The following is an 18445-nucleotide window of genomic DNA, read 5'->3' on the forward strand; positions in this document are numbered from 1 at the left end:
GGGGTAGGGTCAGGCTAGGCTAGGTGTTGGGTGGTGGTGCCGCTTGGAAATCACGAATGTTGTTGTTGTTATCGTTGTTTCCCGGCCTCAGCCAGGTAAAAACGGGAAGGAAGGGTTGTTTTCCCCACCTCTCCCTCCTCCCCCCACCGTCTCTCCCGGTGCGTGGCGAAACATCGCCGTGTGCCCAAAATGCCTTCAATGTGTGCCACCGGGCACGGTGGCACCGGGTTACCTCGGGTTTGGTTCCACCTGCAGCGTTCCCCCAGCCAACACGTAAATCTGAGCGTGGTTTGGGGTTATTTCTGATGGTGTGGGTCCCAGGCTGCCCGCTCTCCCTGGAAAGCACTTTATTTCACACCACAATTCCTGAGCTAAAGCGGCGTTTTCGCCTTTTTAGGGTGTTATACATAACTTTTCCCAATTCGTGCTTTTACAGTATTGTTCTGTCGCAAGAGCCTGACTCGGGAATGGCAATTATCCGGGTTTGGATGGGTCCTCATCAGGAGGATGAGCTGTATGAACGTAGAGTCCCAATAAATACATCCAGGAGGAGCCCTGCTCCCTTTTTTTCTCCGTATGGAACGTTCTTAGATCTCTCTATAAAAACCCAAAGTGTTTTTCTATATTTGTCCTTGTTTACTGCTCCACCCGGTTTGGTGTCCTCTGCAAATGTCATCTGGCTCCTTTGCCTTTGCCACTCCCATCCTCTTTCAAATTGCTAATGGGAACGTTAAAATGGGACCTAAGAATGACCTGCTGGTGATGTGAGCTTACTGCCAACCCATTACTGGGCTGCTTCATCTTGTTGTTGGGTCAGTTTTCAGAGTGTGGGATGGGGTTAAATCCAGGGAGATTTGAAATGCCTTGTGGGTGACGTAAGGAACAGCACCTGAAATTCTCTGCTAAATTTAAAATCCTCGCTTGTGTTCTGAAAGGCTGCTGTAATGCAGTTTCTAACGTTTGTGACTCTTCGGTGTAGATTTCTTAGTAGTTCTGTAGTCCACAATTGCTGTTGCTGTAGATAAATATTCTGGGTTTTTTTTTACTTTAATTGGTCCCTTTGTGTTTTGACGGTAACAAATAAGTGTCTTGTACTATCAGCCATCTATTGATTTGGGGCAGCGTGAATGTTGATGAGTCCAGTAGCATTTATATTTTTTTCTTTTTCTTATACTTGGAATGAAGAACGTATTTGGATCCAAATATCTGGACTTGCTTTTTTGGATTTAGTTGCTGGGGAGTTTACGCAGAATGTTTACTTTGCTGACAGCCACTTCTTAGTTTTCTTTCTTTTGCCCTTTTCTGAGTCATAACTGACCCTCTGGATTCTTCTTTGGTTGTTTCCTACTTTTCCATTTTCTGTGCAGCTCTTTTAACTTTTATGCAGCTGTAACAACCAGTTCCAAAGAAGGCAAGCAATGATACTGTCTGCTGGTTTCTCTTTGCCCTAAGTTAGGGCTTGGAATACTTACTTCTTTTTTTTGTGTCATAATTTTTTGTGAAACTTCTGGAAAGTAGTATCTTCTGTGCTGTGGTTAGCAAGCTAACTGAATTGAAGGATCTTACAAAGTTAGTGTTGGTGTTTATACTTACTAGTACTATTAATCAAGCAGTATTAAGGTACTTTCTGCTCTCCCCCTTATTAAATTCGTATTATTGGAGATCTGATAAAGGCCATACTGCATGTTCAGAGTTACCTGGTGTGTTTTGTGTTAGTAGCCCTGCACTAACCTAGCAGGGAGGGCGACAGCACTAATTCCCCACCTTGGGCAGTGTAGAATTGCTGAGAGGAGTCTCTGACCCGTGTTTTGGACGTTTTCCTCCCTCTTAATATTTCTCCCGATGTCTTGGTTCGAAGGCCAAGAAGGAAAAGGGTGTTAAGAATTGTCTGTGTTTCTTTGTTCAAAGTTTAAATCTTCTTTGTTTCCCACCCCTTCTCTGGTTTGGATACATCTGTGGGTGAAGACTTCAGCTTCTGTGTAGATCATGTTTTCTTTTTGGCTTGTTATCTTATTTGATTGTTTCCATGTGAGTAGGAAATTACATGAACTGTGTTTTCTTTTAAAAAATATGTTCTCGCTTCCAGTTGCTTTTTCTTTATTACTTGGGTAAGGTGCACGTGCCTTAAGCTCAGCCTTGAGTGCATAAAATGCTGTCTCTTCATCTTGTGGGTACCCGATGCTGCTTCTGCTTCTCTGTAGTGTTTGGTGCTCCCAAATTTCTCTTGCGTGCGTGATGTCACTAGAGGGCACCTGCCTGTGGCTCTGGAGCTTGAGGAACCTTGATGTGACTTTTAATGTGAATACTGGCATTTTGAATTGAAAATTCCTTTACTTTCCCATCTAAATGAGAAGAATTCTCTTAAGGGGTTAATTGGAATTCTATGTCGCTCTGTTTCTCTTTCTATACGTTGCTCTGGTTCTCTCTTTTCTCTCTGTCCTTCATTTCCTGCGGCGTACAGTACTCAGCAAAAGATGCTGTGGTCTGAGGATGGAGTTGGGGAAACCAGCTCTTAATCTTCTGGATCTCAGTTCTGCCGTTTGACTCATCTTACGGCTTTGTGAAATCATATTTATTCTCTTTCCGTCTTCTAGATTGGAAGTAATATCTCTCTTCTGAAGAATTCATTAAGTTTATGTGGAAATGGTAATAGTAGTCATGGAAGTGCTCCATATTCTCACTGGTAAATGAAACTGTCAGACTCCAGACAGGGCTGATCACTCTACTTTTATTTTTATTACTTCCCATCTTATATTTACTGTTTGTTTTCTGACCTTTGCGAGTTGATCTCTGGAAGCTTCTCTTCCACTTCCTCATAGTATTGCTGTAAATAGTTAGCAATTTAATGTGCTTCTTTTGACTTGAGAAGTTCTCTTTAGAGTATTATAGCTCATTTAGTCCAGACTGGGAACGTAAATTAACATGCTAATGGCAGTCACCTCCTTGTTGCAGTCATATAGGATCTTGAAATGACAATGTACTACTGACATCTTTGTAATGTAATAGAATTTCCTGAGCTGTTTGTAGTTGCAATTTAGAACACGACACTGAATTTTTTAATCATGAAGCACTATTATGAATTATTTTTATTTTGGCATCCTGTTCTGATTTCTGTGGAAGTGCTTAGAGCTGTGGGTACAACTTAGAGCGGTTTATCTAGTGCAGGTACAAAAGGTGTGCTTTGGAATTACTTCCCACATCTCTCTGACCTTAATTAAGACTTCAGTTTACAGAATAATACTTTGGGGAATAGCTTAAAAACACTGAAGACTGAAAGCAGGGCCATATAATGAAAGCACCTTCATGGTATTAGTTTTGGACTCTGTTGCATAGTTGCATCATAAACTCACTTTCTGTTCTCCAAAGGTTTTTTTTAGTGATGTGTGTGTTTGGATTTTTTTTTTTCATAATTAAGGGCACTTAGTTGAAGACTGGCTCTGTGCTGTATATGATTTTAATGTCTTAAATGAAGCTGCTTTTGGTTTTTTTAAAAGCAAAATTAAGGACACAAAAGTTGAAACAGAGTGAAAAAATGGAGTCTAGTTTTGCTTTTTTAATTGTTTTGAGTAATCATGCTTAAGTTAATTGTTATACCTCTCTGGATTTATGTTTGGTTAAAGACAGTGCAGTGTAACTTCATTTCCAATTTAACTTCATTTCTGTTTTTCTGGTCCAGTGCAGTGTAACTTCGTTTCCAATTTAACTTCATTTCTGTTTTTCTGTTCGTTTAGATATTGCTGCAAGATAGCTTGAAGCTGTCTCTATGCAAAATGTCTTCTATTGGTTTGGGTTTTGTTTGTTTTTAACCCAAGAAGAGCTAGAACCTCTGAGAATGGTCATAAAGCTCAGGTGGAAGTACCACAAATGGAGTTAAGGGAAGGCAAATTGTATTGTTAGAGGAAAATTTGAATATGTAGCTGATCAGGTACGTTGTCAGAAATTCACGTGGCCATGTTGATTAATACTGAACAGTCTTGTTCTTCCAAAACTTGTCCTAAGTTTTGATCCGTGGAACTATTCTGGATATGAGTCATGTCACCCTTTTTTTTACTGATTTTTTGTTGTTGTTATGACATTGTTCAAATTCCAGTGCTACATAGTTCGATTACTTACCAAACTAGGACTCTCTGAGTTGTTGTGTTTGTTTAGCTGAGCTGATGCAGTGCAAAGAGGGCGAACCAGCTCTTTGGGTTTGGTTTTGCATAGGCTTTTTTAATATATTTTGCTCAGTCTTTCAAGCGGTGACGTGAAAAGGGTTAGCGTGATACCTGGGATGAATTGAATCAGTATTTTTAATAAAACTGGTAGTAGAAGTCAGGTTGTTTACCCCGGATAGCGTTTCTGGGGCTTCTTACATGGTTATTGTTTTGTGCAGTTTGGGAAGATGTGGGCATCATAATCTCCCTGTTGCAGAGAGGGGGCAACTTGGTGTGTAAACAAGGGAAGGGAACTGGAGAGTCTCTGGAGCTGTGTGATTGCTCACGTGTATTCCAAACAACATTGTAGGCATCTGCTTCATTCTTAAAGATCTCATGTCTGTGGAATCAGGCTTTATTGCTTTATTGGTGAAGCTCCTGCAAAAGAAGAAGGGGCTGTGTAGTTTGTAGTCCTTGGCAAGATGAGCTCTGACTGTGAATTGAATCAGTATTTTTAATAAAACTGGTAGTAGAAGTCAGGTTGTTTACCCCGGATAGCGTTTCTGGGGCTTCTTACATGGTTATTGTTTTGTGCAGTTTGGGAAGATGTGGGCATCATAATCTCCCTGTTGCAGAGAGGGGGCAACTTGGTGTGTAAACAAGGGAAGGGAACTGGAGAGTCTCTGGAGCTGTGTGATTGCTCACGTGTATTCCAAACAACATTGTAGGCATCTGCTTCATTCTTAAAGATCTCATGTCTGTGGAATCAGGCTTTATTGCTTTATTGGTGAAGCTCCTGCAAAAGAAGAAGGGGCTGTGTAGTTTGTAGTCCTTGGCAAGATGAGCTCTGACTGTCTTCAGTACACACAGTGTCTTCTTCTTTGCTCTCTTGAATTTCTGAAAGACGTAGGGTCTCGATAAAGCAAGGTATGAAGCAAAGACAATGGCAACTGTATAGCTGTAGAAAATATTTGGAGGAAATAGCATATATGAGGATGGCTGGCAGTGAAGATAAAGCTTTTGGGCTGTACCGCTGCACACGCTGTCTTCACGCCAGTCTGATGATCTTCTGGTGGTGCTTGGAGAACCCACCCAGACGTACAACAGTGGGAATGCTGAGTTATTACTAATATTGATTAAATGCAATAAAAAAATACTCTTGAACTCTTTAATATCTTTAAATCAGTGCCTGAGATGCTGCAGTTTAATTTGGAATAAACGAAATGGTGTGATGTAGTTAGTGCTGGACACTTTGCTTAAGAACAGACGTTTTGAAAACAGAAGTTACTGGTTTACAAGGTAGGCAGGACCATGACCACAGCTGGGACAGTACAGAGGACTAATGATCTGATTCTCTTCTTTTCCTTGAACTCTTTAATATCTTTAAATCAGTGCCTGAGATGCTGCAGTTTAATTTGGAATAAACGAAATGTAGTTAGTGCTGGACACTTTGCTTAAGAACAGACGTTTTGAAAACAGAAGTTACTGGTTTACAAGGTAGGCAGGACCATGACCACAGCTGGGACAGTACAGAGGACTAATGATCTGATTCTCTTCTTTTCCAAAGACAAGTTTGCTTGTGTTTTTGAAGGTTAGTGACATGCCTCATTGTTCACAGCCATTTTGGTTGTTTTGTTGGGTTTTTTTTGGCTTGGTACCTCCCCCCATCTGTGTTCTTTTAATACAAAGTATACAGCTTGCTCTGGCCCATAACCGATGTGGATCCTATCCATTTTACACTCAGTCAAGGCATTCTGGAAGTCTTAAAAGTTGACTTTGAGACAGAAACTACCAGCATGTGTTTTTCCCTTCTCTGCTCTTCTCTACGGAACCTTACATGTGCGTTCTCTCTGTGGATCCCAGATTGCAAAGCCAGAGACAGCTTTTATATTTCACTTAATGTTGTCTCTTTCTTCATCAGTCACTTGAGACCTCATCGGGCAGCAAAATTGTCTGAAATTATTTGGACATTTGTATCTTTTGGGGTAGAACTCACATTATAAATAGCATTTACTGATTACAACTTCTTTTTTTTTTTTTTTTTCTTTCAGTCAATGCATTCTGGAATTCTTAAAAGTTGACTTTGAGACAGAAACTACCAGCATGTGTTTTTCCCTTCTCTGCTCTTCTCTACGGAACCTTACATGTGCGTTCTCTCTGTGGATCCCAGATTGCAAAGCCAGAGACAGCTTTTATATTTCACTTAATGTTGTCTCTTTCTTCATCAGTCACTTGAGACCTCATCGGGCAGCAAAATTGTCTGAAATTATTTGGACATTTGTATCTTTTGGGGTAGAACTCCCATTATAAATAGCCTTTGCTGATTACAACTTCTTTTTTTTTTTTCTTTCTTTTCTTTTTAAACACTGGTAGAGCTGTTTACACTCTTTCTGTATGCACACATCAGCAAAGGCTTTTAGCGTTGGGCTCGGCTCGCAACCAAGAAGTCTTTAGGAGTGGTAATAGATATGTAGTCTGAGAACTGAAGGCTACATGAAATAACTTCTTTTTCCTAGTGGAGAATGGAGTAACGTGAGGTAGTATTCTGATATTCTTCTTCGTATCAAAGTCAGCTTTGCTCCCAGAACGATGGTACTGGAATCTCCACAAAATTAATAATCCAAAGATGTTTGGGGGGGGGTGTGGGTGGGAAGGAGTGGGGTGTGTTAAGAGGTGGGCCCATCATCTCTGTGAAGTGCTAACGTTTCTCATTGGAATGGCAAACCACTGCATAAGGTGTAAAATATCTTGTCATCCTTTCTATATGGCAATTTGGTTGCGCTTCTTTTTATTCCTTTTCTCTCCCTACCTCTTTGTCAGTGTTTTCGTGGGGTCCTGTACCACTGTGAAGTATTACTAATTGGCTGTTTCACTTTGGTTTTCTAGAGGTTTGTAGCATCTGTAAAAGTGACAATTACAAGCGAGCTTTTATCTCTCTCTGAGGCTGGGAATTCTTAAGGCTTCTTCGAGGACAGCTGGCGCAGAGCAAGTAAGAAGGTTTGGGGTTGGGCTGTGTAATGCTCTTTCCAAAATTGTAAACAGCCCAGCACCATGTCCTGAGATGGCCCGAAGGGAGGAAACTGTTAAGGAAACAAAGCTGCCAATTGTAGGAAAATTTCTGACTCCCTACTTTCAGAATTTCTGTGGTGCCCTGGACCACAGCCAGGGCATCAGCTAATCTTCCAGTTGTTGGACTCCACTTCTGGTCATCCTGATTAAAAAAAAGCCCACCCCAACAAGAAGAAGAAAACAGAAAAATACTCATCTCAGAGCTGTTCCTTGTTCTGGTGGTCAACTGATTATCGGTGGTGATAGCATGGGTATGTGGAACTGAAGCTGCTACTGAATCAGTTCACCACTTGCCTGGACAGGTTTGATCCAGTGAGCTGCAAGTTTCTTTGTGCTGAGACCCGAGATGTATTTTCAAACACGCTGCATTTCATTTAAACTTTGTTAGTCAGGTGGCTACTGACTGGCTATAAATATGGTCAGTCCTTCCATGGTTTATCTGCTAATGGTATTTAATAACATACAGTCATTATTTGCCTTCTTATAGTTGAGCAAAGTGTTTGGAGTTGGTTATGGGTATCGTTACTAGTTAAGAGAAGGAACCGGCTCCATTCAAAAACAAACAAAAAAAACCTCCAACAAACCAAAACTAAACATTTGATTCAATAATAAATTTAAAGGCTTCTTGCTGAAGTGAGTGAAGGTAATGCCCGTACTGCATCTCTTTCTCCATTGCACCTGGGGAGGAATAACCCCCTGCACTCTACACTGCATCTCTTTCTCCATTGCATCTGGGGAAGAATAACCCCCTCCACCAGCACAGGTTGGGGGTGACCTGCTGGAGAGCACCTCTGTGGAGAAAGACCTTGTAGTCCTCGTGGACAACAGGATGACCATGAGCCAGCAATGTGCCCTTGTGGCCATGAAGGCCAATGGCATCCTGGGGGGCATCAGGAAGAGTGTGACCAGCAGGTGGAGGGAGGTCATCCTGCCCCTCTGCTCTGCCCTGGGGAGGCCCCATCTGGAGCACTGGGTCCAGTTCTGGGCTCCCCAGTTCAAGAAGGACAGGGAACTGCTGGAGAGGGGACAGCAGAGGGCTACAGAGATGATGAAGACACTAGAACATCTCTCTTAAGAAGAAAGTCTGAGGGATTTGGGTCTTTTTAGTCTGAAGTTTGGGTCGCCTTAGTCTGAAGAAGAGAAGACTGAGGGGGGATCTGATCAATGCTTATAAATACTTAAAGGGTGGGTGTCAGGAGGATGGGTCTTTTTTCGGTGATACCCGGTGACAGGACAGGAGGGAACAGGTACACTTAAACATGAGGAGGAACTTCTTCACTTTGAGGGTGGCAGAGCCCTGGAACAGGCTGCCCAGAGAGGTGGTGGAGTCTCCGTCTCTGGAGACATTTAAAACCCACCTGGACACATTCCTGTGTGACCTGCTCTGGCAGGGGGGTTGGACTAGGTGATCTCCAGAGGTTCCTTCCATATCATTCTGTGATTCTGTGATTTGAAGGTTCTAATTTTCTTTGCCGGTCTGAAGTGTTGCTGAATGTGTCACCAACTTGTGGAGAGCAGTTCTTGTATTCAGGCTAATTCAGATAAAGGAATAAGCTTTCCCCTTGCAAGGTATGAGTAGAGCTTGGCCCTCAGAGGGATCTAGGGTAACACTGGAGTGCCAGCCCAGCTCAAATATGCATTCGGTGTTCTCTGAAGAGATCCAAGCTTTTAAAAATGTTGAGCAGGTACTGCCAGGCATTTGAGCCCCAAGTTTCTTTTGTTTTGTTTTCAAATGGGGTAAGGAGGTGAGTCAGAAGAAGCTGAAAAACGAGGGACAGTTCCTGAGGGAAAAACATCAAGTTCAAACACGTGCAGGAGGCTCACATATGAAGTGTTTGTTGTATCCAAATTAGCTCAAGAAATTAGTACACGTCTGCAAAGATTTAGATAAGTTGTCTTTAGGTAGGTACTTGATTTTCTATAGTGAAGATGACTTGGTCTTTCAGTAAGATGAATACAAGATGTTCACTAACTGCAGTTGTAGGTGTTATCTGTTTCTTTATTTTACAGTGTGTAAACTTGCCCGTGGCGTGAGTAAACATCAAGATGTTTGTTAAACCTCTTGATTTCCTTATTGCTATTGTACTTCAGGGAACATTAGTCCTTTTGGTTGGACTGAAACGTTCCCAAGCTGTCAGAGCTTGTTCTTTCTCATGAGTAATTGGGTTATCCTCCTTGTAAATTATCAGGATCTCTTCAGTTATTTAGGTTGTTCATCCATTACAGCTATCGAAAGGCTATTCCAAAGTTTATTGTTTGAGGTCTCTTCAAACTTCCAGCTTATTCCAACTGCAAATGTGGTCTTCCATTTGTGTCCAGTTTATAAGTTTATTCTGGGTGACCGGTGCTATTTGCAGAATCCAGATGAGGATTTATTTAGTGAAAAAATATTTTTTTGTTTTATTGACTTCTGTATTATACTATGCTTTTGGCTGTATCTACTCCATTTATCATTGCTCTAACATTTTTGGGACTGAGCTTTTTTAATAGTGTTTAGTGAAAAAAGATTTTTTTGGTTTATTGACTTCTGTATTATACTACCCTTTGGCTGTATCATTGTTCTAACATTTTTGGGACTGAGCTTTTTTAATCTGTACAGTTGCTTTTAAGAATCCACTTGCAGCGTGGCATCTTTAGTTTTTGTGTTGCTTTCCAGTAAGACCTTTATTTTGTAGAATAATTCCTGCCTAAGGTTTGGTTGACTTTCACAGACTCCCGAAAGATGGCTTATTTAACACTGCAGAGTTTAGCTTCTCTAAAATAGATGATCTCCATGCTGTTCACATTAAGCATCAGGGAATTTCCAGCTAGCTTGAATTTCTTTGTGGAGAATTGCTTTTCTAGGAAGATGGATGCTTTCACTCGTTCATCACTTCGGTACCCTTTATTGTACTTTACAAATGAAAACTGGGCTGGTTTATTAGAACTTATTTTCCTGGCTTATCTCTTCAGACAGCTCCTCCCTGGAAGCAGCAGCTGTCTTAAATCATCTGCTCAGGAGGTTTTTTTAGGGAGAGTGGGAGGAAAGAAATGTTTGCTAATGGCCGTTCTGAGGTCTGTCATTTAACAATTCGTCTCTTTTTGTGTGCATGAACCCTTTCTCCCTGTGTGTTTTTTGCTTTTTTTAAGTTGCTGATTCCTCCTCTATCGAATATTGATGGTTTTGTTCAGTGTAACATGAACCAAGAAGGATTTACCTTTAGATCTTTGTGTTCTAAAGAAATGACAGAGTAGTGTGCGCGCTCTGCTGGGATCAAAAGGTAATAGCTCTGCAGCAGTGTTTCTTGTTTTATGGATTCTAAGAAAATTCTTGTTTCTGGAGAGCTTTTGATGGCAAACTCCAATGGAGGAGACCATTCAAAAGCTGCGTAACTTGGTTGCTATTCACATAACTATATATATAAGAACTATATATATATATATAGTTCTTTCAAAGAATTAACTTTTATTCTATAAAATGGGTATTAATGCTTTCTTTAGCAGCTCAAAGTGTACTTAAAACATGAATCTTTGCCACTGTGCATTACTTTGGTGAACTGTTGTTCTAAGAGCAATGTAGATGGAAAGATGATGTGCAGACAGGCGAAATGAATCATCTTGATGGAGTTGGCCAAGATGCTGCTGCAACGTCATGTTTTTGGTCTGATACATGGTTGTTTTCATACATTGTAAGCTATTGCAATGGAGTTGGAGGTAATTTGGACTTGAGGTCTATCAATCGTCTGACCTTTGCAGTGATGATAATTACTATTACTGAAATTTGAATCATTCCCTGGAGACTCCTCAGTCATATTGTCAATTTTTTTAACACTATTCCTTTAGCTATTGGTCAGCCTTCCCAGATAGGACCTAAATCTTCAGGATGTGAAGACTATGTCTTTGTAAATCTTTTTTTCTTTATTATATACGGCAGGAGATACAGGGAAGGGAAGGAGTTTCAAGGCCAATTTTTTATTCTCTTTAGGTGTGGTGTGCCTAGGGCGTGTGTACAATGAAAGGGCTGGATGCTTTCAAAAACCTTTCAAAGTAATCTTTGGCTGCAGAAGTGTCAAAATTGGACCTTGATAATTGAAGAAGGAAGCAAAAGCTGGGGGAGAGGATAGATTTTTCTCTTAAATCTAGTCTTTTGGGATTTAAAGCTTTTATTTCGTCCAGGTGGTCAAGGTAAAACCTGCCTCCCTTATCATTCTCTTCTCTTTCTAGGTTTCCATGAAGATAAAGAATTGAAATGCGGATAGCCTGCTTGTAGCTTGGTGGTGGTTGTCATCTGGAACCTGCAGGTGTCTCCTCTCAGTAGCTGGTGTAACATTGGCTGCTGAGAGCCATGAAGGTCGTACCGGAGAAGAACGCTGTCCGCATCCTGTGGGGTAGGGAACGGGGTACCCAGGCCTTGGGTGCCCAGCGGCTCTTGCAAGAGTTGGTGGAGGATAAAACTCGATGGATGAAATGGGAGGGCAAGGTAAGGTTGTGGAATAGAGCTTGAGCTTGGAGTGGGGGACGGGAGGCAGGGATTTTTAAATGAATGGTCTTGTTATTGTACATTTGATGTGCTCTCTGGTTCTGTTCAGTTCCTGCAGTGATGTGATACTAGACATGTTCCTGCAGCGGGTTCCCCTTGTTGTCTGTGTGTTAACACAGTTAACTACAGTTAAAATATGATCGTATGACACTTGCAACACTTCCTGCTTTGTTGGCTTTTTCAGAAAGTTGAGTTACCAGACAGTCCACGCTCCACCTTCTTGCTGGCGTTTAGTCCAGACAGGTAATTAACTCCTAGTTCGTTCCCTGTTTCAGCAGTCTCCTTACACTTAACAAAAGTGGTGGAGGCTTTTGCCCGTTGAGTTGTCCAGCCCTGAATAGCTGAGCGAAACTTCTGGCTCCGGACATGCATGGATGGAACGTGTGCACCTTCCTAATCTCACAGCTTCAAGCATAGTTGGTGTTTAATTTCCTGAGGTACCCAAGTGATGCATAGTTCTAAGGAAAAAGGATCTGTGCAGCCACCGTGGGATTTCGTAAGAAACCTGAGGGAGTAAAGGGTGCTTTAGCACCTCATGCCAAGTGATGTGGCACACCCACTGGGACTAAAGCACAGAGCAGAATGATGTGTGTGTTAGAAACAGAAATGGAGGTGGGATCTCTCTTACTGTCACTTGATGGTTGAGTGGTGTGGAGAATTGGGAATATTGACTTGCCCCAAAACTGTTACTCAGGAGTTTCTTCTGAGCTGCATGTTCACTCTGACTTTCAAGGTCAAGTTTGTGCTTGCAGATCGGATGAGCTCATGTTTGCATGGACCCTGAAATCTGGCCAGAGGAAGCTTTGTGGCCATTGGTGAAACAGAAGCCTCTTTCCCTTTGAGCGTGGGGCGCTGTGTGGGAGAGCTGCTGGGTTAGCTGTGAACAGACCCTGTTGAGATGAAGCTAACCACGGTCTCATTTTACTGGACTCTTCTCATGTGCTAATGTCTGTCCTAACTTCTGCATCCCCAGGACCCTAATGGCTTCCACACATGTGAATCACAACATCTACATCACAGAGGTGAAAACGGGCAAATGCGTTCATTCCTTGGTTGGACATCGTCGCACTCCCTGGTGTGTCACCTTCCACCCCACCATCCCGGGTCTCATTGCTTCAGGATGCCTAGATGGGGAGGTTAGAATTTGGGATTTACACGTAAGTCTTTCCTGAAACATATGTGCTTTTGGGATTTGGTGGGTGGTGACCTTTTTGTCTGAGTTGGTTTCCCAAATGTTGCCGGGTAGGAGAGCTGTTTGGAAGCTTTGCTGGGAGCAGTCTCTAAAAGCATAGAACAGATCATAGTCGTCCTCTTCTGTCTAGAGAGGAGGTGACAGATACCTCATTCAATCCCACCAGGTAGGTCATGCTCCTTAGCCTTGCCTGTTCATTGGACTAGAGTGGTGCAGATAACGTTGGAGAACTTTGTGCAAGGTGCCTGTTTAGGTTATGTGAAAGATGTGCCTTTTTTCACTTCACTGGGTATATCACAAAGCACATATACTTACCTGGGCGATTTGAAATGCAACGTTTTTACAGGCTGCTTGACATACTTACCTACAAAAATACATCTCTGGTCATTGTTGCAGGTAGTGTTATGTTCTAGACATGACACATGACCTTGTATGAAAGCAGCTGTTGTTGTTCACTTACCTGGACGATCTGAAATGCAATGTTTTTACAGGCTGCTTGACACACTTACCTACAAAAATACATCTATGGTCATTGTTGCAGGTAGTGTTATGTTCTAGACATGACACATGACCTTGTATGAAAGCAGCTGTTGTTGCCAAGAAGGTGTGTCACTCTCCTGACACCAGAGGCAAATAAAGAAATTAGCTGACCTTGGTCGTTATAGCAATAAGTATAAGCAAGAGCATCTCTACATACCATTCCTTGGCATTAGCTATAAACACAGGTCTCATCACTCTGAAAACAAACAGTTTTCTGCACGATACGCTGTTAATTTCAGAGAGTCAGAAGAGGCTTAGCCAAGAAGTAAAATTCCTGAACAGAAAGTTGGTTCTGTTTTTGCCAAGAAAGCGTGTCACTCTCCTGACACCAGAGGCAAATAAAGAAATTAGCTGACCTTGGTCGTTATAGCAATAAGTATAAGCAAGAGCATCTCTACATACCATTCCTTGGCATTAGCTATAAACACAGGTCTCATCACTCTGAAAACAAACAGTTTTCTGCACGATACGCTGTTAATTTCAGAGAGTCAGAAGAGGCTTAGCCAAGAAGTAAAATTCCTGAACAGAAAGTTGGTTCTGTTTTCCCTCAAACCCAGGAAATTGAGAGATGGCACATAGAAGGAAACCTCATGGTCTCAAACTATGCGATAAACTGCTTGTGATTCTTGACTCCTCCCTCAGGGTGGAAGTGAGAGCTGGTTCACAGATAGCAACAACGCCATCGCGTCGCTTGCTTTTCATCCGACGGCTCAGCTCCTGCTGATCGCAACTGCCAATGAGATCCATTTCTGGGACTGGAGTCGTCGGGAGCCTTTTGCAGTGGTGAAAACAGCCAGTGAAATGGAGAGGGTCAGGTGAGTTCTTGCTTCTGCTAAAAGAGAACACTCATGTGAAAAATGGTCAGATTTTGGGGACGGTGCAGCTCCTTGACCCAGCTGGTAGAAAACCGGTTCTGTGCACAGGAAAAAACCCAACTGGAAATAACAGATCACCTTGCTGGTTCATATTCATATGTGTGCCCAGTAAGTGCCCAGGATCTACTCTACTAATTTCTAAGCTTAGTAATTAAATTTGTTAGCCATAAGGATGAGAGAACCCAGAAGTTGCTGGAAGAGAGTGCTGAGCTATTACTCTGTCGTTATAGAGGAAACTGCATTGCTGGAAACTTGATGAGCAATTTAAAATGAGACAAAGGTATAACACTCAAGGAAAGTTAATCTCTCCCTTTGTACCAAATTTCAATTTGTAATATATATACACACACACATATTCTTTAAAATATGTGTTTCAATTGATAAAGTCAGTCCTTGCTTCCAGCTTTTAACTTCTATCTATTGCTCCTGTGGACTACAAAATAGCTGCAGTTTTCAGCTAGATAAGTATGTGTTGTTCTTCTTAATATGTAAACTTTTGGATGTCAGAGAATCACAGAATGATAGAGCCTGGAAGGGAACTCTGGAGATTATCTAGTCCAACCCCCCTGCCAAAGCAGGTCCACCCAGAGCAGGTTGCACAGGATGGCGTCCAGTTGGGTTTTGAATGTCTCTGGAGATGGAGACTCCACCACCTCTCTGGGCAGCCTGTTCCAGGGCTCTGCCACCCTCAAAGTAAAGAAGTTCCTCCTCATGTTTAGATGGAACTTCCTATATTCAAGTTTGTGCCCATTTCCTCTTGTCCTGTCCCTGGGCACCACTGAAAAAAGACTGGCTCCATCCTCCTGACACCCACCCTTTAAATTTTTATAAGCATTGATCAGACCCTCCTCAACCTTCTCTTCTTCAGACTAAAAAGACGTCCCTCAGTCTTTCCTCATAAGAGAGATCTTCCCTCAGTCTTTACTCATAAGAGAGATCTTCTAGTGCCCTAATTGTCTTCATAGGTCTCTGCTGTACCCTCTCCACCAGTTCCCTGTCTTTCTGTCCTTGAGCTAGGGGGCCCAGAACTGGACGCAGTGCTCCTCCTTGAACTAGGGGGCCCAGAACTGGACGCAGTGCTCCAGATGGGGCCTCACCAGGGCAGAGTAGTGGGGCAGGATGACCTCCCTCCACCTGCTGGTCACACTCTTCCTAATGCACCCCAGGATGCCATTGGCCTTCTTGGCCACAAGGGCACATTGCTGGCTCATGGTCATCCTGTTGTCCACCAGGACTCCCAGGTCTTTCTCCACAGAGCTGCTCTCCAGCAGATCAGCCCACAACCTGTACTGGTCGATGGAGTTGTTCCTCCCCATCAGCCCACAGCCTGTACTGGTCGATGGAGTTGTTCCTCCCCAGGTACAGCATCCTGCTCTGGCCCTTGTTGAAATTCATTAGGTTCCTCTCCTTACAGCATCCTGCACTGGCCCTTGTTGAACTTCATCAGGCTCCTCTCCGCCCAACTCTCCAGCCTGTCCAGGTCTCACTGTACGGCAGCACAGCCTTTTGGTGTGTAAGCCACCCCACCCAGTTTTGTGTCATCAGCAAACTTGCTGAGGGTACACCGTCCCCTCAACCAGGTCATTGAAGAATATATTGAACAGGACATCCTTCAGAAGGTGGTGGTAATGTAGTAATGTCCTCATTGCAAAGGTTTCATGTAGGATTTTCTTCCTTGCTGTGTCCAGCTTCCTGTGTCGATGTGGAATGTGAACTGATGATGGCTCTTGCTTTTGTTTTAGGCTGGTACGGTTTGATCCCTTGGGACATTACTTGCTTACAGCAATTGTTAACCCTTCTAATCAGCAGGTAAGGGGAGTGTCACTGTCTGTATTGACTGACTAATTAAAAGGTGCTCTATATACATTAACCCAAGTCTGTACCTAAGCAGCCTTGTGCTTTCCTGAAAAAGTGAAGTCCTTGGAAGCCGAGTTCTGTCTCACCTTAATTGGTCATATGAATGTTCTTGTGTTATGTGCAGGGCTATTAAAGAGCTCTTCCAAGTGTGTTTGGTTTGCCCTCACCGTCTCATTAGTGGTGGAACAGATGTCCCTATGGCTTTGCTTTTTTAGTTCTGTTGTGACATTCTGCTGGATTTGAAGCTGCGCTCTGTATTAACAATGCTCCCCATAGCTGCTGACCCTTAGATGCTGATGCTTCTGTTGGTATGAGCAGTGTATTGTCAAAGCTCACTGGGCTGTAAGAAGAGGTTGTCTGGATCCATAAAGTGAACCTTGAAATAGAGAGTCAGCTGGTTTCCTGCAAGTCGATGCCTCTAGGAAGGGACTTATCCCAGGCAGATGAAAGGATGCGCTATGTCTGCTGTTTATTTGGAGGTACAGGGCTTTTCTGTGAGGTGGCTGAACTTTGATTTCTTCCTTCTGCAGAGCGATGAGGAAGTGGAGATCTCCGTGGACAGCACAGAGATGCCGCATTACCGTCAGCGCGCCATCCTTCCTTCTCAGCCTGTGAGGCGCACGCCCCTCCTCCACAACTTCCTGCATATGTTGTCCTCCCGCTCCTCCGGCATACAGGTGGGAGAGCAAAACAGTGTTCAAGACTCTGCTACCCCATCCCCTCCACCACCGCCACCACCACCACCTCCGCCTCCAGCCAGTGAGAACACAAGGGCGTCTGTCTATAACAGGCTCCGGGAGCGTGTCAGCTATCCCACAGCAGAGTGCTGCCAGCACCTGGGGATGTTGTGCCTTTGCAGCCGATGCTCTAGTGCAAGACTTCCTTCTTCTCTCTTCCCACACCAGGAAAACGCACCCTCCACGTCTTCTGGGGCCACTGGCACTTCCTTCTCCTCTGTGCAGACAGAGCCTTACCAAGCCCCAGAGCAGGCGTCCGTAGGGCAGGAGGAGCAGGGGATACTTAACAGGCCCTCTGCTTTCAGCACAGTTCAGAGCAGCACTGCTGGCAACACCCTACGCAACCTTAGCCTGGGACCCACGCGGAGGTCCCTCAGCGGGCCCTTGGCAGGCCACCAGTCCCGGTACCAACAGTCTGCGAGAGAGGTGGCTTCGGGCTTAGGTGGGTCTGACTGGTCCAGGACAGTGCTGAACATGAGCTCTCGGTCCGAGCTGGAAGCCATGCCTCCCCCTAGGACCAGTGCCTCCTCCGTGAGCTTGCTGTCGGTGCTGAGGCAGCAGGAGGGGGGTTCCCAGGCATCGGTCTATACCTCCGCGACAGAAGGCAGGGGTTTTTTGGCCCCGGGGGCTGAGGCGGACAGCGGTAGTAGCGCTGGCCCGAGCAATCCGGCCAGCATCCGTAACGAGCTCCAGTGTGATTTGAGGCGATTCTTCCTGGAATATGACCGGCTTCAGGAGTTAGATCAGGGCATTGGTGGGGAACCCGGCCAGTCCCAACAGGCTCAAGAAATGCTCAACAACAACATTGAGCCTGATCGGCCGGGTCCCTCCCATCAGCAGACTCCACACAGCAGTGAAAACAATTCCAATTTGTCCCGGGGTCACCTGAACCGCTGTCGCGCTTGTCATAACCTGCTGACCTTTAACAATGACACGCTGCGCTGGGAGAGAAGCACGCCTAGCTACACACCAGGGCAGGTCCAAAGCACGTTTGAGGGGGTGCCTCCAAATACCAGCCAGGTGCAGCCTGCAGAGAGACCCGAGGGCAGAGCTCCTGCCTCTAGCAGGCTGCAGCTGGGCAGCTCTTCCACCCCGCAGGAGGAGAGGACCGTGGGAGTGGTCTTTAACCAGGAGACGGGGCACTGGGAAAGAGTTTACAGCCAGTCGGCTTCAAGCAGACCTGGGAATGTATCACAGGAGGCCTTAAACCAGGAAATGCCTGAGGAAAGCTCAGAGGAGGATTCACTCAGGAGGTAAGATATATGCTTGGCCTTCCTCCTCTATTTTTTTTTTATTTCTTAAGCCTTTCCCATCTAGTCTTGAGTTTTTCAGAGTCATAAACGTTTCCTCGTGTGGTCATGTGCTGTTTATGTAGATGAAAATAGAGATGTGGCATTGATGTCTTTTGGTAGCTGCCATTGTCACGCTGCAGGTAGGTTCTGAGGGTGTCTGAAGGTTGTAAGAACAAACACCAGACCTCTCGAGGGGAAAGGAGCACGATGGTACAGACAGGAGAAAAG

The 18445-nt window shown here is 44.0% G+C and overlaps 1 protein-coding gene across 4 annotated transcripts in view; it reads left to right on the top strand.

Annotated features, from left to right (window-relative positions):
• Window positions 1-18445, top strand: part of AMBRA1 (autophagy/beclin-1 regulator 1) — a 154981-nt gene that overhangs the window by 429 nt on the left and 136107 nt on the right. The window contains exons 2-8 of one of the 4 annotated variants that reach the window (XM_014950367.1): window positions 11409-11664; window positions 11909-11967; window positions 12698-12881; window positions 14099-14271; window positions 16074-16140; window positions 16719-16865; window positions 18024-18178. In XM_014950367.1, coding sequence (XP_014805853.1) covers window positions 11530-11664; window positions 11909-11967; window positions 12698-12881; window positions 14099-14271; window positions 16074-16140; window positions 16719-16865; window positions 18024-18178 — 920 coding nt within the window. In that variant the 5' untranslated portion in view covers window positions 11409-11529. Of the gene's footprint in view, window positions 1-11408; window positions 11665-11908; window positions 11968-12697; window positions 12882-14098; window positions 14272-16073; window positions 16141-16718; window positions 18179-18445 lie in introns of those variants that run through there. The other 3 variants (XM_014950364.1, XM_014950365.1, XM_014950366.1) reach the window with 3 other exon arrangements.

Source organism: Calidris pugnax, unplaced genomic scaffold (genome assembly GCF_001431845.1).
Source record: "Calidris pugnax isolate Ruff unplaced genomic scaffold, ASM143184v1 scaffold68, whole genome shotgun sequence".
NCBI classification, from domain to species: domain Eukaryota; kingdom Metazoa; phylum Chordata; class Aves; order Charadriiformes; family Scolopacidae; genus Calidris; species Calidris pugnax.